The sequence below is a fragment of the Saccopteryx leptura genome, chromosome 10, assembly GCF_036850995.1.
Source record: "Saccopteryx leptura isolate mSacLep1 chromosome 10, mSacLep1_pri_phased_curated, whole genome shotgun sequence".
NCBI classification, from domain to species: Eukaryota; Metazoa; Chordata; class Mammalia; order Chiroptera; family Emballonuridae; genus Saccopteryx; species Saccopteryx leptura.
The window spans coordinates 9,054,542-9,079,778 of NC_089512.1; the positions used below are offsets into that span (position 1 = coordinate 9,054,542).

At 46.9% G+C, this 25,237-nt stretch overlaps 2 protein-coding genes across 2 annotated transcripts; both read left to right on the plus strand.

Moving 5' to 3' along the window:
- Positions 1-315: 315 nt before the first annotated feature.
- On the plus strand, positions 316-11,464 carry LOC136381811 (C-C chemokine receptor type 1-like). Its single transcript, XM_066350343.1, has 3 exons — positions 316-1,411; positions 5,003-5,248; positions 11,445-11,464. The coding sequence occupies exons 1-3, from the start codon at positions 316-318 to the stop codon at positions 11,462-11,464; spliced, it is 1,362 nt and encodes a 453-aa protein (XP_066206440.1).
- A 1,383-nt stretch (positions 11,465-12,847) lies between these two features.
- LOC136381925 (C-C chemokine receptor type 1-like) lies at positions 12,848-13,915 on the plus strand. Its single transcript, XM_066350505.1, has one exon. The coding sequence runs from the start codon at positions 12,848-12,850 to the stop codon at positions 13,913-13,915; it is 1,068 nt and encodes a 355-aa protein (XP_066206602.1).
- Positions 13,916-25,237: the final 11,322 nt, after the last annotated feature.

The following is a 25,237-nucleotide window of genomic DNA, read 5'->3' on the forward strand; positions in this document are numbered from 1 at the left end:
CAGGGCAGAGCACCACGGGTTTCCTTGACGACAGTCATTGCCGCAGAATTTGAATTCAAGCTAGGTGCAGTCATTGTTTATTGCCTTCCCACCCACAGTCCCCAATAAGCGGCAGTTTCCACAAGGGCAGAGAGACCCTGGAACCCCCTAGCTCCACACTGGGTCCCAGGACATGGTACACGGTGAGCACTCAGTAAACAGTTGTGAAGGGGTTGAGACATAATCTCTGCCTTGTCTCTGTTGTCCAGAGCCCACTGCCTGTAACAGCAAAGTGAATACAGAAACCATCTACCTGGACCCACAGGAGAAAACAGGATGGAAATTCCAACCAGTACAATGGACTATGACAGGACCACAGAATTTGACTATGGGGACTCAACCCCATGCCAGAAAGAACACTTGCGGTCTTTTGCAGCTCAGCTGCTGCCCCCTTTGTACTCCCTGGTGTTTGTCACTGGCCTGGTCGGCAACATCCTGGTGGTCCTGGTCCTCTTGCAACACAAGAGGCTCAAGAATATGACCAACATCTACGTCCTCAACCTGGCCATTTTTGACCTGCTCTTCCTCTTCACGCTGCCCTTCTGGATACACCACTATCGGACAGATTACTGGGTGTTCGGCACTGTCACATGCAAGTTGCTGGAAGGGCTTTATTACGTAGGTCTGTACAGCGAGATCTTCTTCATCATCCTGCTGACCATCGACAGGTACCTGGCCATCGTCCATGCTGTGTTTGCCCTGCGGGCCCGGACTGTCACATTTGGTATCATCACCAGCTTAGTCGTCTGGGTCCTGGCCATCTTGGTTGCCATCCCGGGCTTTTACTTTTCTGAGTCCCAGAAAGAGTTCAGTCGTTACTCCTGCACTGTTTATTTCCCCCATGAATACCACAATCACTGGAAATGGTTTCTGGCTCTGAAACTGAACATCCTGGGGCTGGTCTTGCCTCTGGTGATCATGATCATCTGCTACACGGGGATCATAAAGATTTTGCTCAGACGACCCAATGAGAGGAAGTCCAAAGCCGTCCGTCTGATTTTTGTCATCATGATCATCTTTTTTCTCTTTTGGACGCCCTTCAATCTAACTAAGTTTGTTGCAGCTTTTGCAGACGTGTTTTTGGACAATAACTGTGAGCAGAATGAACAGCTGGACCTGGCCATTCAAGTGACAGAGGTGATCGCTTACATGCACTGCTGTGTCAACCCCATCATCTACGTCTTTGTTGGCGAGAGGTTCCGCGAGTACCTGTGTCAGCTGTTCCACTGGCTCCTGTCCCTGAGCCCCGGGAAACGGTTCCTCTTCTTCCACACCGAGAACCAGGAGAAGGCCAGCTCCATGTCCCCCTGCACAGGGGAGCAGGAACTCTCTGACGGGATCAGACTCATGCGTAGCAAGAGTGACCTGCCAGGTACAGTGGCTGGAGGGGAGGCAGCTTCAGTGTCCTGGCTCAGTTATGACCACTGACCAGTGTGGAGCGACGCCACCTGGGGTTGAGGTGGATTACGTCTGGGGCTTGATGGTTTCCAGCGAGCTTCTACTCGGAGATGAATGAGTGAGCGAGGTCATTCCTGAGATGGAACAAAGGGCGATAGCTAAGGGCTTGGGCAAAACAGGGTTTCAGATTTGTAAACATGAACATTTGTAAACAAAGCCAGTGAGCATCCTCTCACCTCCACCCCCACCACCAGTGAGCTTGGAAACAGTGATTTACACATTGGCTCAGCTCTGAGCCAGGAGCCAATCAGGAGCCAGCAGCTGCGTCTCCCACCCCCTCCACAGCCCCCAGCAGGGATTTAGGCTGCTGGAAACCCTGAGGAGCCTAGAACTCATGATGGAAGTACCTGAACCAAAGGAGAGACAGAATTGGGGAACTTTCATTGGCACCAAAACTTGCCTTATACAGAATTATCTTATACTCACTAAAATAAAAACATTCAGGCTGAGGACCAGACACAGACCTCATGTATAATGTGTTGTACTTTTGGAAATAGCCATAGAAATAAAGCAGTTAGTATTTCAAAAATCCAGACATCAAAATCACTCCTAAATCCCTCTACCGCATTTTACAGTTAATGTACATTTTTGATGAATTTTCCTTTAGTTTATGTTTTGTCTCATGCACATTCATGATTATAACAAAGATGTACTACTATTCTCACCCTTCTGCTCCTGTTGTTTTAAGTAGGAGCATGTTCCATCACTTTCCCAGGTCAATACATTATTTCTGAGCATTGTTTATGGTGTTGGCACTGAAATCCACGGCACAGACACACTCAGATTGACTCGTGTTCCCATGGTGCTTGCACAAATCAATTCACTCCCACGTGGTGACTGAGGACCTGCTCCCGTCAAAGCAACCCTGGGAGACACGGGTGCAGGTGGGAGGGGTGTTCTCCAAGAGCCCTGTGTCACCCAGTGATGTGACAGCCCCAGGGATGCCAACAGAGCCCGGGTGGGGTGGGTGGGGCTGAGACCAGGGATATAAGACCACTGTGAGTAGAGCCTGCCACCCACACATGCACCGCATCCTTCCATGTGCCGAGATGCAGAGGAGCCTAACGAGGTGGTCAGTTTGACCAGGGAGACAGGTTTGATAGAGCAGTATTTTTCAACCAGTGTGTCGCGACAGACTAGTGTGCCGTGAGACATGGTCAGGTGTACCATGGGGAAGTTAAACATGGGTCCCAAACTATGGCCTGCATGCCAGATACGGCCTGCGGAGGCTATTTATCCGGCCCGCCGCCAGCTACCTCCATCTGAACATAAACATTCCCCTCACAATCCCTCCAGCTATCAGCAACAGGAAGAGTGGAGGCACAGGGAACGCTCACTGACCAATCACCTTCTAGGATTCATCCCGACCACTAGGGATGAACCAATAGCAGGCCGCCTTTCATCCACACCCAGGAAGGTCCCCGCTCGAGCTGCCGCGCACTTGTCATTGTGTGGCTGCAGCAATAGTTGAAGCTGCTACTCCTCCCCATGGTCCCGATTTCTAATCCTTTTCAGGACTGGAGGTAAATGTTGCTACCACTAGATGAAGCCTCAGCCTCAGCTGGTTATGTCTATCCTGATGGTGTATATAGATATTTGACCTTTTTCTTTTTAAAAGAGGCCCCCGCAGAGGGTGATATACAATGCATCACAATGCATCACGATATTATCTAACTTTAAAGCTAAAGTTTGCTGATCTTCCTTTGGACAGTTTTTGGTTATCTGTTGCCAAGGAGTTCCCCATTCTGGCCAAGAAAGCTATTTTGACATTGCTCCTGTTTTCAACCACATATCTGTGTGAGCTGAGCTTCTCAGGCTTGACTGCGATAAAAACTAAAAACAGAGAGAGACTGAGAACTGTTGAGGAAGAGCTTCGTGTGTGTCTTTCTACCATTCCTGCCAGGATATCCCTTTTGTGTTCATCGAAACAGGCCCAGGTTTCACACTAAGTGAGTATAAGTACATTTAGAAACTATATTATTAACTATATGTATAATATGTACTGTGTTAGAGTGTCATTTTGTGTCATTTTGGTAGGTGGTGTGCCCCAGGATTTTGTAAAGGAAAAAAATGTGCCACGCTTCAAAAAAGGTTGAAAATCACTGTGATAGAGATTCCTGGCAGGGACTGGGAAGGCCTGCACCAAGTCACTGTGTAGCTTTTATTCAACCTAAAAGCATTCTGTCTTATCTATTAATTTAGCAAATTCAAAACCTATTTGAAAAAATAATTAGGTGAAACAGTGTAAGCAAATTTTGAATATAAAAAGTATTTTACTGGAAAAGAAACTAACCTGGTTATATATTGACACATATTATAAAACAAAAAACAAAAAATGGTAACAGAAAAAAAAACATTTGTAACAGACTAAAAATTAAGACCAAGATGCCACTATCAACTCCCTTAATGTATCAGAATATTTTACAAATCAATAAGAAAGCCACTTGGATTTTTCTATCCCATAATTATTCTATATACCCCCAAAATTATCAAAAAATTAACAAAGATATTAACAGATAGGACATAGAAGAAATGCAGTAGCCATTAATATGAAATCTCAATTAGTAATCAAAGAAATGCTAACGACAGTGAAGATCATTTAGAAAGTACATCTGGTCATCCTCTGTCCAAGAATCGTCACAGATAATGGTAACATGCAGCACATCTGGGAAGTTCGATAACCGAGGAAGGGTTAATTAAGTACTGTAAGTATGAGCTAGGATACAGGCACAAATGACTTCTAAATAAATTTATTGACATGAATATCCTTGTTTTGTTAATGTTAAATAAAAAAAAATACGGAATCTTCTGGTTCATATTTTATAATATAAATGCAGAAGACAAAGACAGGGAGAAAATAGACCCCAAATGTCTATGGGATTATGTGTGTATCAGTCACAGTCTAATCAGAGACATAACATGAGATAAGGCTAGGGTTTCCAAACTGTGTGCCGAGGCACCCAGGGCCACAGTGAACTCCCAGTTCCAATTTTTAAGGGCTCCACACTGCACCTGACATTTCCTGGACACCCTGGGAACTACAAGTGGGAGAAAGTTCACAGTTTCAATGTTAGATTGTGGTGCATTCCTTTCAAAGCGGGCGTGTCTCTGCAAAGCCAGATTTCCGGTGGTTTGAGATAAATCAGTGTGGAATAGGAACTGAGGGGACAATGTCCCACAGATTCCAACATCTGCCACCAGGCCTACATATCCCACTGGCATGGATTATTTAAAAATGAAATAAAATATCATTTTTTTCAATAAATGTGTATTTTCAAGCAGTGTAGACAAAATCACTTAAGTTGTTTGAATCTAAAGACTTCCTGAGGGAAGAGTTCGGTTCTTCCTTTGTCTCTGGGCGCTGAGGAAAAGTACTGGGACGTAAGGGCTCCGGGAACTGAGAAAGTCTGGGATCCTGAGGAATAAGAGTGTGTTTAGCAACTGGATAGTTTGCAATTGTGGGAGCTGGTGGGTGAGTCTGTGCACGCTGTTGCCTGGCAACTAGCACAGGGAAGGAAGTCTCTAGAGGTCAGTCAAGTGGGCACTCAGGAAGGGACACTAGATACGGACGACAGCAAGGACAAAGTAGAAGGTGTCAGTAGAAAGGACAGTGACTTGAACGGAAGCTGCCCTTTCCCCATGCTGATGCTTGGACTCCTGGCCCAGGACTCTGGGCAGCAGCGGAACCGGCAGTCACTGTGGGTCCAGGTGCTGCCCAACTCCAGCAGCGGAAGCCAGCAGGTGGATTACAGTGCGTGGAGATACCACAGGGCCTGGCACTGTTTCCATCTTCTGAGCTCAACACTGTTGCTTCACCCTTACAAATGACTGCTAATTACTCATCCCAGTGGGCACTCACCTAGCCCCTGCAGGCAAGGGATTCTGGGAAATGTCAGTCCACGCCCACTAGACTGACACTGGACAAAATCCCCAGGAAGTGTGAGGCTTATTTTCATCTGTGCACTCCTTGAGTGCTACCAATATATTTAAACAAGCACATCATGAGCAAAACTATTCTTTGTGAAAAGAAGGAAATGAAGAAAGAGTAGGGAGAGGGAAGAAAAGAGATGGGGAAATGTTGAAGAAAGAGAGGGAAAGAATAAAGAAGATGTTTCAGAATAGAACGAGTTGGGAAGACCATTCTAGAATGAGGGTGTGGTGCCAGTGAAGGACAAGGATCTTGACACCATTAGGGAACCAAAATGTTGATAGGATTTTCATAGTGGGGGGTGAAGGAGGAGCCATGTGTCCAGAGTGGGGAGACGGGGAGACGGTCAAGAGCAGGAGGCCTCCAAATATACTGAGTCTGATATTTCTAATCGGGAATGACTCAGCGTACACTCGAGCACAAGCTTCCAAGGACAGGCACATAAATGCCAGGATCGCCTGGGTGACATCTGTCCGAGCTTCACTTTTCATTAACAAAAACGCGTGGTTAAAACAATGGTAGCTACAAGGACCTGAGATAGGGCCTATGAGTCATGCTAATGGCTCAGACCCCTCCCCACAGGACCCAGGGTCCATCCCTCTGGACCGCCTCCTGCTCACTCCCCCTGGAGCCCCAGACTCTGCCTCTCCCCTCCTGGAAACCTGCGGCTCACACCCTGTGGATGCCACAAGTAGCCACGGGGATCTTATAGCTGATGTCAGTGAAGAGCCTGTGCCCCAGAGCGGCCCCTTGTTTTACTTTTACTTCTTTCAAAGTTTTCCTGAAAATGAAATGTCAGTGCATTTTCTTTGAAACACTGTCACACTTCAGTGATTCTCCTGCATTACTTCAGTGTCCAAATCAATTTATATCACATGCCCCACCTGTGTTAAAAATAAGAAGTTGAAAATCCCAGTGTGTGTGTGTGTGTGTGTGTGTGTGGCCGCGCGCGCGCGCGTGTGCGCTCAAGGGTGTGGAATCGGGGAGGGGACAGCCCACTGAGCAGCAGCTTGTTTAGCCCTCCAGCTATAAGTACAAGATGTCTTCCCACTCACATGCGGGACAGCCCAGCTCTCCCGGGCAGAGATCACTCAGGGCCTGGAGGGAAAGTCCAGTGAAAGTCGAGATCTCTGGTTCCCAAAGTGAGCGAGCATCGGAATGACAGGAGGACATGTAAAAGTCAGATTGTCTGATTCAGTAGGTGTGGAATGGGACCCCAGAGTTTGCATCACTGGCGTGTTCCTGGTGGTGTGATGCTGCTCTGATATCCTAGCTTTGAGACCCCTGCTCTACAGGCTCCCTTCACCCCCTCCCTCCCAGCTGCACCTTCCCTGGCCCAGGGTTTCTTCCAGGCCATGACACTGTACCTTCTATAGAGCTTGCTTAATAGTCTGTGAGCCTGGCTAAGCCGTGGGCACCTGAAGAATGATGTCCGTCTCTCCCTGTCACCACTATATCCGTAGTAGCTGACAGTGCCTGACATGTCATGGTAATCAGTAACATAAGTGAGGTGAACAAGTATATGTGCCTGGCATGTCTGCTCTGTGTCGTGGGGGCCACAGAAGCCTAGAGCAGAGTTGGACAGCCTGTCAACAATCACAGGTAGTGACCATGGAATTCCCAGTAGGACTGAACCCCGCTGCCCACAGCGGCAGGTGCTCAGTGACTCTCCTCACCAGATCCTTCCTATTCCTGTCCCACTATCCCCTCCCCGGCATTGTTTCCTGGAACCCTTACGGTGTTTCCTGGGACCTCTGCAGACTCACTGCATACACCTGCATCCGTGGCTCATGGTTTGCAACCGGGAGGGAGACCGCACATTAAGACAGTGCTTAATGTCTCAAGCACTGCACCAAATTATTCATTCATGGGTGTGTATGTATCTAACTTGAGTCCTCTCCATAAAGTTGGCATTATTAACCTTGCGTTACAGAGAGGAAATAGACATTTGGGAGCTTAAATAACACGTCCAAAGTCAGTGAAAGGTAGACCTGGGATGGAACGCAGGACTCTCATGTGTGAGAGACACGTCATTCATGTGCGCCCCTTGACCTGCTGTCTGTACAAAGACGCCAAGTTCCCGGGCCCATACCCATCGCTGTCAGTCTGGCTCCCTTCCTGCCTCTCTCTCCCGCCATCTCTCTATAGACAGGCTGCCAAAGGGGGAGACCCCACCCAGCAGACTCACGGGATGTTCCATGATGGCACCTCCTCTATTGTCTTCATTTTCACAGATGAGAAAACTGAGCCGGAAGGGACATGTTCAAAGCATGGTCACGTATATGATTTCTGAATGGTACTTTATAACATGCCTGTGAAAAAGGTTAGCAGACTCCAAGTTTTACAGAAAAGCAGGTGGGACCCAAAGAGACACCAGCACAGAGCAGGTGTTGGCTGTTGTGGGGAAAAGCGGAATAAGCATAATTTATGACACATTTTTTTTTGTCTCCAATGCTCATACAAGCTGACCTCGCGCATCCTCCTTTGAGCCTAAGCATCCAGTGTTCTCATTTGATGGGGGGGAGCCAGGACATAGGAAAGCTAGTGATCTGCCCCCGTCTCAAGGAGACAGCTGGGATTTGAACTTGGCCTGTGTTGGACGATGCAGAAAACAGGAGCCTGGGCTCAGAGAGACGGCAAACTCCATCCTACAGACCTGTATTCACTCCGGGCTGGAGGCTCCTCTGGATGAAACAGCTCTGTGGTTTGGGGGTGTGAGGGGCACACAGACAGGGGAGAAGAGAGGGACAGTGAGCAGTGACAGTGGAGGACTAGGGGCGCCAAAGAGAAGCTGCCAACTCCCCCTGGTTTACTAGCAGGTCATTCTGAGGAACAGAGGACATAGGGTTCTAGTTTAAACACTTTCAGTTGCAATCTTAAAAAAAAAAGAAAGAAGAAGAAAGAAAAAGAAAAAATAAGAAAAGAAAGAAAGAATGAGAGAAAGAAAGAAAGAAAAAGAGAGAGAGAGAGATAGAGAAAGGAAGAAAGGAAGAAAGAAAGAAAAGGCTGTTCACTGAAAGGAGACTCACCTCCCTAAATCAGTCCCCCTCCCATTTCCAGCCTTCCATGGCTCCACACGTTCTGGGGAACACCTGACTGTCACCTCCCTCACCCCAAACAACACCACAGCATCGCCCTCCCCCAATGCCCTTAAGACAAAACCCGCAGAGAAAGTGCCGCCAAGTGACCAAGGGAAAACATTTACATAGAACTGAGCATCCAGGAAATATTTAGTGTCCTTACTAATCCCGCACACTCACCTATGTAAAAAGAAGAATTTGCCTCCTTCTTTGCATTCTTAGTGACTGAGATTCCTAGTGTCCTGTCTGTATAGTTACACAGGAACTGAAAAACTTCCTACAACATCAGGACCTTGAACCTTGAAAACAAAGACTCTAAAAACTCTACAAACAAAGACTTCATGGACAGAATCCTTTGCCACCAGAGTAAGTGGCACTTGTCTTTCCTCTCCTGTTGGTTTCTGTGGAGGGCAATCCGGGTGAATCCGTGCACGCAGTGCGTCTGATGGCCCCTTGACGCACCTGCAAGGCAGTGAACTGCGTAGCAATGCTGAGAATGGGAGGATTTATAAGATGGGTAATCAGATGTGAAATAAGCTTTTTGTTGTTGTTGTTGTTAAGAAAGAGAATAATGGGACTGACTGATTAAGAAAGTTGGCGCAACATTAAGGGACAAGAAGCACTTTCTTTGGATGGCCATTTTAGAGGAAATTACTTGCAAAGTTTCCCCATGTGAAGGAAAATCATACATTGTGTGTGAAGTCATTGTAGTAGGAGAGAGCTATGAATTAGACAAGTCCTTGCTGATGTAGGAAGGTTTGAAACTAAACCAACTTCTTAAGAAAACTAGAACCAAGGATCCTAAAACACAGACTGTGAGCTGACATTGGAGAAGGTAGGATATTATCCTCCTAAGGCAGGGAGGTGGCCATGTGACCTATTGGTCACATGTATCCATTCTGTCCTAATTAAGAAAGTGGCAGCAGAATTTTGTTCTGAGAATAGTGGGGTTCAGGTTACTTGGAGGTATCTATTTAACTGTTTACCCACCCCCAAAATAATCTGGTGGATCTCACATGTCCAGAGAAGAAATTCCCAGGAGTGTGCATAGCCTCCCACCAGTCTGTGTGTCACTCATTGACTTTTTTGTCCTCATTCTGACCAGCAGGACAGCTCTTAGGCTATTCAGACTGGCAGGGTGGCAGGTGAGCATTGCTTTGCTGCTAAATATTTTATAATGGGCCTCCCTGAAAATTCCATAGCGGGCTTTCCTGACGAGAGAGCCCTGATTTCCAGTGTTGCTGTATTTGTATGTAAACATGCCCACTGTGGTGGATATCAAGCTACCAATATGCTGACTGTGGGGTTGGGGACAGATGGAAATGATTTGTTGTTATGAACCAGGAAAAGCCCACTGCCAAGCACATCAGGCCTGGTGTCTTTACCACACAGACTGCCCTCCCTGCTGAGAGACTCAGCTACTCCCAGGATAGAGCATATTGGCACTGGAAGGTTCCAGGCTCCAGGGCCAGAGCTGACCATAGTGCTATGACCTTGGGGGAGACTCGTGAGACAGACGACAGCATGAACGGCTGGTTGCATGAAACATGGCCGTTGGTTTCTCCTTCGAGGCCCCGTCCCAGCCCCAATTTCTTAGGGAGCAGTGTTATTGCATGGTGCCCACCTGTAGGGAAACCAGTGAATGGAGTAGGAGGTCAGGGGGATGCAGGTTAATTTGTTTAATGGCATCTGACGATGCTGACTCAACGTGCCTTCACCTTTGCCAACGTTTCCCCAAAACTGGGCTCCCGGGGTCAGTGTTGGACGAGCCGCTCCTGTGCTTCCAGCTGCCTGTTGCTTCCACTCTAAATCCTGTGGTCCTCATGATGCTGACTGCCAGCTGATTCACCGGTCCCAGCAGTGGCTGCAGAAATCAGAAATTGTCAACTCAGCTTTGTTACAGATGTTCAGCCTGGGTTTATCCAGGAAGAGAGCTATTAGTTATAGGGCTAGGCCTGCAGTGGATGAGTGACCCAGAGAAATGGATTTGGCAGGAAATAATAGGGCCCTAGCTGAGGCATCCAACATCCAGCCCCCACTATTGGCCTGAAGTTTCTAAGGCCACTGCAGAAATGTAAGTTTCTCAGCAGGAAACTTTCACGCAGCGGTGCATAAGGAAGAGCACCAGAGACTCCGGGGTGAAGGGAATTATGATGTAGGCAAGTCCTGCTACATGACTGGTGTCTAAGTCAAAACTTTCAGATTGGTGACAACATAGTGACAATCAGAAAATGCAGTTTCCAAGGCTGTGTCCATAATCAAGCAGAATTCCCTTTTTAGATTAACCACAGAGAGACCTGGTGGGGGATCTTGGGGACAGGGGACATCAGCCAGAATAGGAATGGAGACTGGGACATTCCTGGTGGCTAGAGTCCTCAGGGAAGAGGTAATGCCAGGAAGGAGGTCCCTGATGTTTACTAATGTCCTGGCAAGAGCAAGCACTAGCTTTTGTCATACCTGACCTTACAGTAGTCCCTCAAGATAACTGATACTTTCTCATATTACAGAAGAGGGACTGAGGCTCAGGGAGAGAGATGAACTCCTTCAAGTTCACACAGCTGGTCGGTTACACCAAAGCCCACGCTCCGTTTGGGGAGGCATCTTCAGTAAGTGGTCAGAAAGGATTGGAAAGAGGTCTGAAATGAACTGGTGCAGAGTCCTATAAAGCAAGCCATCTAGTGGAGCTTTCTCTTCTGTGTTTGTGCTTATTTGTTTCACAGCAATGTTGGGTAAACTATTTCAGAGCTCATTTCTGAGAATTCCAGTTTCCACTTGGACGTGCAACACCACATGGCTTCAGGCTGCTCTGAGTCATTCCTCCTGTGAACCTCCTTCTTCTCACCAGGTCACCTGCTCCCCCAGCCTGGCTTTCCCCTGAGTCCTCACAGCTGTCCTAGGAGGCCTACAGAGTTTCTGTAGACCTGCCTGTGTCCCATTAGGGTTGAGTGATGTGGGCTAGGCTGAGCCCACATTGGTGGCCTTGGTGTCCTCAACTAAGGCATGGGTTGGCCTCCTAGAATTGCACTGTGGCAACACTACTGGGGTTTGGGGTGATAATTTGTACATTGTAGGGCATCTTTGCCCCTGACAACCAAATGACAGAATCATCCCCTAGGCCAGGGGTCTCAAACTCGCAGGCTGCGAGTTTGAGACCCCTGCCTAGGCTTTGTGACAACTAAATAGATCAAATGACCACACAGAGTTATGTGCCCCAAGTGTCCTATGTCACCTCAGCAAAGAACTTCCATTAAGCCCTGGTCGGTTGGCTCAGTGGTAGAGCCTTGGCCCGGCTTGTGGAAATCCCAGGTTCCATCTCAGCCAGGGCACACAGGAGAAACTCCCATCTGTTTCTCCACCCTTCCCTCTCTCCTTTCTCTCTATCTCTCTCTTCCCCTCCTGTAGCTAATGCTCCATTGGTGCAAAGTTGGCCCGGGCACTGAGGATGGCTCCATGGCCTCCACCTCAGGTGCTAGAACGGTTCCGGTTGCAAAGGAGCAAGGGCCGCAATGGGCAAAGTATTGCCCTCTTATGGGCTTGCCAGGTGGATCCCGATTAGGCGCATGTGGGAGTCTGTCTCTCTGCCGCCCCGTTTCTCACATCAGAAATATACAAAACCAAACCAAACAAACGATAAAAAACATAGAACCTTCTTAGCTCCAAAGGCCATGAAGATCGATTGGTAAGTTTTTGAAACTCAGCCAGGACTGATTTCCTAACCATGTCCTCTGTGCACTTCCAAATGCAAGGTCCCTGCTCTGTGATTGGAGGCTAAAGTTCAAGTGGTTTCAAGAGTGGACGTGAGAATGATACACACTGGATGTGAGCTCCAGCTCTCATTGTCCCAGATGTGTCCTACACACTGCGAACTTCTCAGTCATCATGTTTAAAATGGGAGACGTAAACGGTACCCTCCCAGATTCTTTAACACTGAGTCCAATGACAGGTCCGTGGGAATCATGAGGGAAGCGTTGGTGATGAAGAATGAGGTTGCTCTCCCTTTGTCTGGGTGCTCCATCCACCAGACGTTCCCTTCCCAACAGTCATTGCCAAAGTATTTGACTTCATGGTTTGTGCACTCATTTGTTTATTGTCTGCCTCACCCCTACACCATCCCCCCCCCCATTGAACTACAATTTCCATGACAGTGAAGAACTACTGGGTCTATTTTGTTCAAGGTTCTGTCCCAGGACATGGTTACAAGTAGGCACTTTTCTCTCAATAAACGGTTGTCATGTGGTTGATATCATATAATAACTGCCTTGTCTCTGTTGTCCAGAGCCCACTGTCTTTACCAGCAAATAAATACAGAAATCATCTACCTGGACCTGTGGCAGAAAGCAGGATGGAAATTTCAAATATTTCAATGGACTTTGATGGGACCACAGAAGTCAACTACGGGGACACAACCCTGTGCTTATCAGAAAGTATAAGGTACTTTGGAGCTCAGCTGCTGGCCACTTTGTACTCCCTGGTATTTGTCATTGGCCTAATTGGCAACATCCTGGTGGTCCTGATCCTCTTGCAACACAAGAGGCTCAAGAACATGACCAACATCTATGTCTTCAACCTGGCCATTTCTGACCTGCTCTTCCTCTTCACTCTGGTCTTCATGATTCACTACTATTTGAAAGCAAACTGGGTGTTTGGCAATGTCATGTGCAAGTTGGTGTTTGGACTTTATTACGTAGGTCTGTACAGTGAGATCTTCTTCATCATCCTGCTGACCATCGACAGGTACCTGGCCATCGTCCATGCTGTGTTTGCCCTGCGGGTCCGGACCGTCACATTTGGTATCATCACCAGCATAGTCAGCTGGGTCCTTGCCTTTCTAACTTCAATTCAAGAGTTTTACTTTATGGATTCCCAGAGGTATAGAGGTGGTTACATCTGCTGGTTCAATATTTCTTCTAAGTACTACAAACTCTGGTTACTGTTGCAGCCTCTGAAACTGAACATCCTGGGGCTGGTCTTGCCTCTGGTGATCATGATCGTCTGCTACACGGGGATCATAAAAATTCTGCTCAGACAGCCCAATGAGAGGAAGTCCAAAGCCGTCCGTCTGATTTTTGTCATCATGATCATCTTTTTTCTCTTTTGGATGCCCTTCAATCTGACTATGTCTATTTATGCTTTTGAAGACTTTCTTTCAGTCAATTCCTGTAGCCAGAATGACCAACTAGCCCTAGCCAGTCTGGTGACAGAAGTGATCGCCTACATGCACTGCGCTGTCAACCCCATCATCTACGTCTTTGTTGGCGAGAAGTTCTGTCAATACCTGCGTCAGCTGTTCCATGGGCTCCTGTCCCTGAGTCAGGTGATACGGCTCCCCTTCTTCCACACCGAGAACCAGGACGGGGCCAGTTCCATGTCCCCATCCTCAGGGGAGCAGGAACTCTCTGATGGGTTCTGACTCAGCTCCTAGCAAGAGTTACCTGCCAGGCATGGTGGCTGGAGGGGAGGCAGCTTCAGTGTCCCAGCCAGATTGTGACCACTGACCAGTGTGGAGCAACGCCACCTGGGGTTGAGGTGGATCACCTCTGGGGCTTGAATGTCTCCTGTGAGCTTCTCCCCGGAGATGAATGAGTGAACTAGCTCATTCTAGAAGACGGAACAAAGGCGTCAACCAAGGGCTTGGGCAAATAAGGTTTCAGATTTGTGAAAATGATCATTTTTTTAAACAACGCCACTGAGCATCCCCTCACCTCTACCGCCACCGCCAGTGAACTTGGAAACAGTGATTTCCACAGTTGACTCAGCTCAGAGCAAGAAGCCAATCAGGAGCCAGCAGTGACCTCTACCTGCCGCCTCCACACTCCCCACAGGGTTTAGGCTGCTGGCAGCCCTGGAGAACATAGAGCTCATGATGGCAGAACTTGAAATCTAATGGAAAATAGAATAGGTAAACTTTCCTCGTAATGGAACTTTCATTAGAGAAAATTTTATACACAATAAATTCAAAATATTCAGACCAAGGGCCTGACCCAGACCTTGTGAATAAAAGATTGTACATATAGAAATAGCCATGGAAAAAGAAGAGTCATTTATTTCAAAACCCCAGATATCAAAATCACCCCTAAATCCCTCTACCCCATTACATACAATGTACATTTTTGATGAACTTTCTTTTACTTTGTTTTCTGTTGTGCACATTCATGATTATAACAGAGATGTACTACTGATCTCACCCTTCTGATCTGGTTGTTTTAAAGTAGGATCACATTCAATCGCGTTTCCAGCTCCATACATTATTACAAAGCATTGTTTATGGTGTCAGCACTGAAATCCACGGCACAGACGCACTCAGATTGACTCGTGTCCCCATGGTGCTTGCACAAATCAATTCACTCCCACGTGGTGACTGAGGACCTGCTCCCGTCAAAGCAACCCTGGGAGACACGGGTGCAGGTGGGAGGGGTGTTCTCCAAGAGCCCTGTGCTCTGTGAGGTGACAGCCCCAGGGATGTCAACAGAGCCCGGGTGTGGTGGGTGGGGCTGAGACCAGGGATATAAGACCTCTGTGAGTAGAGCCTGCCACCCACACATGCACCACACGCACACTTCCACGTGCCGTGATGGGGCAGGTGCCAAGTGAGATGGTCAGTTTGATCAGGGAAAATAGGCCTAATTAAAATACCTGGCAGGGACTTGGAAGGCCCGCACCAAATCACTTTGTAGCTTTTGTACAACCCTGAAAGCATTCTGTTCTAGCTCTTAATTTAGTAAATGTAATGCCTATTTGAAAAAAACAATTAGGTATAATAGTGTAAGCAAATTTTGAATATGAAAAATATTTTACTGGAAAAGAAATTGGCCTGCTTATAAATCGACACATTAACATAAAATACAAAAATGTTAACACAGAAAAAAAAATGTATGCAACAAACTAAAAATTAAGACCAAGATGCTATTGTCAACTCCCCATTTAATATATCAGGATATTTTACAAATCAGTAGGAAAATACTTGGATTTTTCTATCCCATAATTATTCTTTCTCTATGCCCAACTGTCAAACAATTAACAAAGATATTAACCGATAAGTCATAGAGAAATACAATAGCCATTAATATGAAATCTCAATTACATTAGTAATCAAGGACATGCTAATGACAGTGAACCTCTTCTTTTGCCTGCTAAGATGATAACCAGATGTCATGTAATTTTGTTTCTGAAAATATCCAAAGCAGGTAAGGATGCGGCGAACCAGTCCCTGTTACGTATTTCTGATGGAAATGTAAATCAGTGCTGTGTTTCTAAAAAGCGCTTTGGAAATGGGTACCAAGATCATTTAAAAAGCTCACCTAATTATCCTTGTAAAGCCAGCAGGCAGGGCTGGGGCCACTAACACAGCAGCCCGGCCCATGCAGGTTCGCATTTGATTCGGACAGTCGGTAAAGAAACCATGGAGCCAAAAACTGGTGGGCCATAGCCTTTAATCCTACCTTGCACCCGGCGGGCAAGTAAAAATACACACTGGGCTCCAAAACCCAGTCACACTCAGTGCTCACAAAGCCACTGACTTATCCGAGTTTCCTAGAATCAAAGGTTTCTAGCTCACCAGCCTTCTTCTCCTCAGTTCCCCATCTCCTGCCTTATCCCAGATACAAACTCTGTACAAACTGGCATCTCACTCAGCACTCCACCATCTTGGCTGCTTTTCCTGGCCTCCTCCACGTGGCCTCCTTCCGCTGCTGGCTCTATTCTCTCTGCTCTCTCATGCTAACCTCAGGAACCAAAAGCCCAAACTCTCGTTCCGTCCCCATTTTATAGTGTAGAAATCCAAACCCTTAATCCAATATACATAACAGGGAAGTCTCTAATACAAAGTCACTTCTCTGAGGCATGATTGGATTGTACCACCCCACATCAAGACGGGTGGGAGAGGCTTAATCCCAAAACCAAGCCCCAGGCTACAATGATCCTGTCTGCCTCCAACACACATTAATATCACCTGGGCGATGGCATCTTTAACAAAGTGAGCATAATACATTTTATCCGCCCAACAATCCTGCTTCCAGGAATTGTCATAGATAATGGTAAAATGCAGCACATCTGGAAAGTTTGATAACTGAGGAAGAGTTAATTAAGTACTGTAAGTATGAGATAGGATACAGACATGAATGACTTCTAAAAAAATTTATTGACATGTGAATATGATTATATTGTTAATGTTAAATAAAAAAGAAAAATACGGTATCTTCTGTTTCACACCTGGTAATTGAGGAGCCCTGAGGAGCCACTGCGCCTCTTCACCCGCAGGTATTGTAGGGTGCCAAAAACTACGGAATTAATATCAATATTTTGAGAGGCTTGAAGAACGTTTTATTAATTTGGGTTAAGGTGTGCAGAGAAATTGTGAGAAATAGTCTCTGTACTGTGTGATTGGCATGACCAGGATGGCCCTTGGCATTGTATTGTAAATGCAAAGGGGAGGAAAACATGGATTCCCAGATATTCCACCACGCCTGTGGGGAAAGGGGTGAATGGCTAGCCAGGTGCAGGAAGAGAAAAGCCAAAATAAACCTTTTCTTATAGCAATGAGCCATTTGCGGGCATTTGTCCCCACCGAAACTACCTCTCCTATGTAAATAAATACGTGTGGATAACACTTGTGACTCTGGACAGAGAGATGGCAGATAAACACTAGATAATATAGGAATGCCTTTTAATATGTAAAAAGACATCTTTCTACAAAGAGATGGCAGATAAACACTAGATAATATAGGAGTGCCTTTAATATGTAAAAAGACATCTTTCTACCATTGTGTTGACTTGTAAATTTTGTTTTCTCCAAAATGATGTATAGCTTGCAAATTGAACGTGGTCCTATCCTGTTAAAGGACATATGACTATAACCAATAGTGGTAAGGGGCTCCTAATTACAATTTTTTGCTTCTGTACTTCCCACTTACAAAACTATAAAAACTAAGTAGAACAAAGGGCCGGTGCGCTCTCCCTCAGATTTCTGTCAGAGTTGCCGCCGCTTGGCCAAGCTAGACAATAAAGCTTTGATGTGTAATTGACGGACTTTGTTCGTGTATTCCATGTTTCGGGTCCCTCCGGATTAGGCTTAACAGTAATATATACGCAGAAGACAAAGACAAGGAGAAAATAGACCCTAAAATTCTATGGGATTATGTGTGTATCACTCAGAGTTTAATCAGACATGACGTGAGATAAGGCTAGGGTTTCCAAACTGTGTGCCGAGGCACCCAGTGGCCACAGTAAACTCACAGTTCCAATTTTTAAGGACTCCACACTGCACCTGACATTTCCTGGACACCCTGGGAACTACAAGTAGGAGAAAGTTCACAGTTTCAATACTAAATTGTGGTGCATTCTTTTCAAAGCAGGTGTGTCTCTGCAAAGCTGGGTTTCTGGTGGTTTGAGATAAATCAGTGTGGAACAGGAACTGAGGGGACAGTGTCCTACGGATTTTAACATCTACTCACCTGGCATACATATCCTATTGGCATGGATTATTTAAAAATGAAACAATATATATATATTTTAATTTATGTGTATCTTCAAGCAGCTATAGACAAAAATCACTTCAGTTGTTTGAATGTAAACACTTATGAGGGGAACAGTTCAGTTCTTCCTTTGCCCTCTGGTCGCTGAGGAAAAGTACTGGGACCTTAAGGGCTCCGGGAACTGCATTTCCCTGCATTACTTTGATGCCCCGAACAATGTGTATCACATGCCCCACTTGTGTTAAATATAAAAAGTACAAAAGCTGTGTGTATGCTTGTGTGTGTGTATGTGTGTGTGTGTGTATGTGTACGCACAGACCTCTCACCATTGAAGCCCTCAGGGACGGGGTGTGGTATCAGGGAGGGGACAGCCCACTGAGCAGCAGCCTGTTTAGCCCTCCAGCTATAAGCACAAGACGCCTTCCTGCTCTCATGCCGGCCAGCCCAGCTCTCCCTGGGACAGATCACTCAGGGCCTGGAGGGAAAGGCCCAGTGAAAGTCTAGATCCCAAATGTGAGCATGTATCGGAATCACGAGGAGGTCCTGTTAAAGCCAGAACATCTGATTCAGTATGTTTGGAATGGACCCCAGAATTCACATTACTTGCAAGTTCTGGGGGGTGTCGATGTTGCCACTCTAGAGTCCTAACTTCGAGAAACCCTGCTGTAGATAGTTCCGTGTCCCCCTACCCAGGGGCGTTCATCCCTGGACCAGGGTATCCCCCGGCCATGACATTCATTGTTCCTTACTGTAGAGCAGGGGTAGTCAACCTTTTTATACCTTATGCCCACTTTACCATCTCTGTTAGTAGTAACATTTTCTAACCGCCCACTGGTTCCACAGTAATGGTGATTTATAAAGTAGGGAAGTCACTTTCTAAAATTTATAAAGCAGAGTTACAGCAATGAAAGAATATAATAATAATACTTACCATGTTCTTTATGACGAATTTTCGCTGTTTGGCAGAATAAGTCTTTATAAAACAACTTACTATAGTAAAATCTCTTTTTATTTATATTTTGGTTGCTCCGCTGTTTGCCCACCATAAAAGATGGAATGCCCACTAGTGGGTGGTAGTGACCAGGTTGACTACCACTGATGTAGTGACTTGCTTAATAGTCTGTGAGACTGGCTAAGCCTTGGGCACCTGAAGAACTTTATCAGTCTCTCTCGGTCACCACTACATCCCTATCACTTATAGTGCCTGGCATGTCATGGGTATTCAATAAATACAAGTGAAGTGAACAAGGATATGTGCCTGGCATGTCCTGTCTGTGTCGTGGGGACCACAGAAGCCTAGAGCAGAGCTAGAAAGCTGTACAAATATCACAGGTAGTGACCATGTCTCTTACTGTAGATATGACCAAGGAAGAGGCCGATGTCACAAGCTTTGTTCTATGGAATTGACACCCAACAAGTACGACAGATAACCAGACACACACAGACCTTCTATTTCCTGTTGCGGGGTAGGGCTGACTGATGTCCACTTGGCAGAGTGCCCTAGTGGGGGAGGGGCAGGGAGCTCAGCTGTGCCAACACTGGCGTGCATCTTAGTCTCCTGATCACCCCGTGGGCACGCCCCTCAGCATGCACGTCTACACGCTGCAGCCCCCCCGACAACACGGGGCTCCCAGCCCAGGGAGCAGGGCAGACGGGAAGCCAGAATAGCACAGGAAGCAGCTCTCTACCAGCTGTGGGCAGGTCCAGATTTCATGAACACTGCCTGGTGTCCTCACCACTCAGGCCTGAAGTTGAATGACCCTACGGGGCCTCTGCATTCCCAGTAGGACAGAACCTTGCTGTCCACAGTGAAGGGGACTCTGTGACTCTCATCACCAGCTTCTTCCTAGTCCTGTCCCATGTTGCGCCCCTTGCCGTGTGTCCTGGGACCCCTGAAGACTCACTGTGTGCACCTGCATTTGTGGTTATGGTTTGCACCTCGAGAAAGACCCCACATTAAGACAGTGCTCAGTGTCTCGAGCAATACACCAAATCATTTATTCATAGGTGTGTGTATGTATCTAACTTGAGTCCTCTCCATAAAGGTGGCATTATTAACCTTGCCTTACAGAAGAGGAAATAGACACTTGGGAGCTTAAATAACATGTCCAAAGTCACTAAAATGTAGACCTAGGATGGGTTCAGGACTGTCACATGTGAGAGACACGTCACTCATGTGCGCCTCTCGATCTGCAGTCTGTACAAAGGCGGTACGTTTCCGGGCCTGTAGCCATCACTGTCAATCTGGTTACCTTCTTGCCTCTCTCTCCTGCCATCTCTCTACAGACAGGCTGCTAAAGGAGGGAGACCCCACCCAGCAGACTCACGGGATGTTCTGTGATGGCACCTCCTCTATTGTCTTCATTTTCACAGATAAGAAAACTGAGCCTGAAGGGAAATGTTCAAAGCATGGTCACGTATATGATTTCTGAATGATACTTTGCAACCTGCCTGTGAGAAAGTTTAGCAGACTCTCTGTTTCACAGAAAAGCAGGTGGGACCCAAAGAGACACCAGCACAGAGCAGGTATTGGCTATTGTGGGGAAAAGCGGAATAAACATCATGTATGAGAGATTTTTCTTGTCTCCGACGCTCATACAAGCTGACCTCACACATCCTCCCATGAGCCTAAGCATCCAGTGTTCTCATTTGATGGAGGGGGAGCCAGGACATAGGAAAACTTGTGATCAGCCCCGTCTCAAATGAAGAGCTGGGATTTGAACTTGGCCTGTGTTGGACGATGCAGAAAACAGGAGCCTGTACTCAGAGAGACGGCAAACTCCATCCTACAGACCTGTATTCACTCTGTGCTGGAGGCTCCTCTGGATGGAACAGCTCTGTGGTTTGGGGGAGTGAGGGGCGCACAGACAGGGGAGAAGTAAGGACAGTGAGCAGTGACAGTGCAGGACTAGGGGCGCCAAAGAGAAGCTGCCGCCTCTCCCTGGTTTACTAGCCAGGTCATTCTGAGGAACAGAGGACCCGGGGTTCCAGTTTAAACACTTTCACTCGTAAACATAAAAATAGCCTGACCTGTGGTGGCGCTGTGGAATAAAGCGTCGACCTGGAACACTGAGGTCACCTGTTCGATACCATGGGCTTGCCTGGTCAAGGCACATATGGGAGTTGATGCTCCCTGCTCCTCCCCTTTCTCTCTCTCTCTCTCTCTCTCTCTCTCTCTCTCCTCTCTGAAATTGAATAAATAAAATCTTAAAAAAAAAAAGAATATACTTTAAAAAAAAAAAAAATAAACAAAGAAAAGGAAAGAAAAAAGAAGGAATAAAAGAAAGAAAGAAAGAAAGAAAGAAAGAAAGAAAGAAAGAAAGAAAGAAGGAAAAGAGAAGAGAAAAGAAGAGAAGAAAAGAAAGAGAAAGAAAAGGCTGCTCATTGAGCACGAGACCTCCAGCCCTGCATCAGTCCCCCTCCCATTCCCAGCCTTCAGCGGCTCCACAACTTCTGGGGAACACCTTAATGTCACCTCCCTCACCCCAAACAACGCCACCTCTTCGCCCTCCCCCAATCCCCTTAAGACAAAACCCGCAGAGAGAAGTGCTGCCACTTCGCCACAGAAAATGTTTACATGGAACTCAGCATCCTGAAAATGTTTGGTGTCCTTACTACTCCTGCACACTCACCTATGTAAAAAGAAGAATTTGCCTCCTTTCTGTCATTCTGAATGACAGAGAACCCGAGAGTCCTGTCTCCATCATTACACAGGATGTGAAAGACTTCCTACAGCATCAGAACCTTGAACCTTAAAAACTAAGACTCTCACAGCTCTAGAAACAAAGACTTCGTGGGCAGAATCCTTTGACACCAGAGTAAGTTGCACTTGTTTCTGTCCTGTCGACTTCTACGGAGGGCAGTCTGCATGAATCCGTGCACGCAGTGCGTCTGAGGGCCCTTGATGCACCTGCCAGGCAGTGAACTAGATGGCAATGCTGAGAATAGGAGGATTTATGAGATGGGTAATCAGATGTGAAATAAGCTTTATTTTGCTAAAAAATAGAAGCTGTTGAATGATGGGTCATTACTGACTGATTAAGAAGTAGGCTCAGTATTAAGAGGTAAAAGTTACATTATGTGGAAGGCTATTCAAGAGGAAATTACTTGCAAATTTTCCCCCATGTGAATGAAAATCATACATGGTGTGTGAAGTCATTGTAGCAGAAGGGAGCTATGAATTAGAAAAGTCTTTGCAGATGCGGGATGGTTTGAAACTGAACCATCTTTTTATGAAAAATAGAACCAAAGACTCACCAATTCAGACTGTTGGCTGACTGTGGGGGAGGTAGGATTTCATCCCCTGAATGTGGGGAGCTGTCCCAGTGACGTCTTGGGATGCATCCATTCTGTCCTACTAAAGAAAGTGGAAGTAGAATTTTGTTCTGAAAATAGTAGGGTTGGGGCTACTTGGAGGTATCTTCTACAACTGTTCCCTCCCCCCAAGTAAACTGGTGGGTCTCACATTTCCAGAGAATAATTCACAGAAGTTTACATAGCCTGCCAACAGGCTGTGTGTCACTGATCAAACTTTTCGTCTCCATTCTGACCAGCAGGACAGCTCTTAGGCTATTCGGACTGGTGGGAGGCGGGTATGCATTGATGTGCTCCTAAATATTCCATAGCGGGCTTTCGTGAAAAGAGAGCCCTGATTTCTAGTGTTGCTGATTTTGCATGTAAACATGCCCACTGTGGTGGATTTCAAGCTACCAATATGCTGACTGTGGGGTTGGGGACACATGCACACGGTTGGTTCTTATGAACCAGGAACAGTAGCTGCCCCGCACCTCAGGCCTGGTGTCTTTACCACACAGACTGCCCTACCTGCTCAGAGACTCACCTACTCCCAGGATGGAGCATGTTGGCACTGGAAGGGCCCAGGCTCCAGGGCCAGAGCTGACCACTATGCAACAACCTTGGGGAAAACTCTTGAGGCAGATGACAGCATGGCCGGTAGGTTGGCTGCAACATGGTCCCTGGTTTCTCCTTTGAGGACCCACCCCAGCCCCAATCCCTTGGGGAGCAGTGTTATTACATGGTGCCCACCTGTAGGGAAAACAGTGAATGGAGTAGGAGGCAAGGGAGATGCAGGTTTCTTTGTTTAATGTCATCTAACGATGCTGATTCAACGTGCCTTTACCTTTGCCAACGTTTCCCCAAAGACGGGGCTCCCGGGGTCAGTGTTGCATGAGCTGCTCCTGTGCTTCCTGCTGCCTGTTGCTTCCTCTCCAACCCTGTGGTCCCCAGTGAATCCGCCAGGATTCACAGAAAAATGTTTACATGGAACTCAGAATCCTGAAAATGTTGGACTGAGGCTTCCCTGTCTAATTAAAGCAGTGCAGCTTTAACTCCCTCAACATCTTCATCAACCAATCAGAGCAGCTCCATTCTGACCAAGAAGGCCGTGATTTTTGGACCAATCAAACTTCAAGGATTTAGAGTCCTCATTTGCATGAAGATGGAAGTGGTTGAAGAAATCAGACATTGTCAACTTGGCTTTGATACTGATGTCCAGCCCGGGTTTCTCCAGGAAGAAGGCTGATTCCTCAGTCACAGGCTAGGCTAGAGGAGTGACCCAGAGAAATGGATTTGGCAGAAAACCATAGTGCCCTAGCTGAGGTGTCCAACATCCACCCCTCATGGGCGTTAAGTTTCTAAAGTCATGGCAGAAATGTAAGTTTCTCAGTAGGAGCAATTCACTCAGCAGTGCATAAGGAAGAGCACCAGAGACTCCGGGGTGAAGGGAATTATGATGTAGGCAAGTCCTGCTACATGACTGGTGTCTAAGTCAAAAAGTCAAAGCTTTCAGATTGGTGACAACATAGTGACAATCTGAAAATGCAGTTCCCACGGCTGTGTCCATCATCAAGCAGAATTCCCTTTCTAGATTAACCACAGAGAGACCTGGCTGGGAACATGGAGGTCAGGGGACATCAGCCAGAATAGGACTGGAGACTCAGACATTCCTGGTGGCTGGACTCCTCAGGGAAGAGGTAATGCCAGGAAGGAGGTCACCTGATGTTTACTGGTGTCCTGGCAAGGGCCAGGGCTGGCTGTTCTCATACCTTACCTTACAGAAATCCTTCAGGGTAACGGATACTTTCTCACATTACAGAAGAGAGACTGAGGCTCAGGGATAGAGATGAACTTCTTCAAGTTCACACAGCTGGTTGGTTACACCAAAGCCCATGCTCCGTTCGGGGAGGTGTCTTCAGTAAGTGGTCAGAAAGGACTGGAAAGAGGGCTGAAGAGCAGGTGTGCAGAGTCCTGTAGGGCAAGCCATCTAGTGGTGCTTTCTCGTTTGTGTTTGTCTTTGTTTGTTTCAAGGAAATGTTGGGTAAAACTATTCCAGAGCTCATTTTTGAGCATTCCAGCTTCCACCTGGATGTGCAACACCGCATGGCTTCAGGCTGCTCTGAGCCAGTCCTCCCGAGACCCCCCTGCTTCTCACCAGGTCACCCGCTCACACATCCTGGCTTTCCCCTGAGTCCTCAGTGCTCGCTGAGGCAACATCCTGGTGGTCTTGGTCCTCTAGCAATACAAAAGGCTCAAGGACATGACCCATATCTATGTCCTCAAACTAGCCATTTCTGACCTGCTCTGACATGACAGAGCTACTTCAGACCTGCCTGTGTCCTGTCAGGACCGAGTACCGTGGGCCAGGCTGAGCCCACTCTGGTGTCCTCAGTGTCCCCCACTAAGGGATGGGCTGGCCTCCTAGAATTGGACTGTGGCGGCAGTACTGCGCTTTGGTGAGATGATCTCTACAATGTACCACATCTGTGCCCATGGCTACCAAATCACAGGAGCATCCACTAGACTTTGTGACATCCAAAAAGATCACATGGCCACACAGTGTGACATTCTCAGTACCCATGTCACACCAACAAAGACACTATTTAGTCTCTAATGACATGAAGGTTCATTGGTAAGTATTTGACTGTCAGCTAAGAATATTTCTACTCCCATGTCTTTCTTTGATCTCCCAAGTGCAAAGTCACAGCTCTGTGATAGGAGGCAGGACATTTGAGTGGTTTCAGGGACAGGCGTGAGAGTGTACACACCGGGTTTGAGCCTCAGCTCTCATTGTCACCGGATATGTGTCCCGCCCACTCTGAACTTCTGTGTCATCACCTGTAAAATGGGAAAAGTGAATGCACCCCCCAGGATAGTTTAACACTAAGATCAATGCTAAGTCTATAGGAAGCATGAGGGAAGCGTTGGTGGTGAAGAATGTGGTGAGGTCTCCCCTTGTCTGGGTG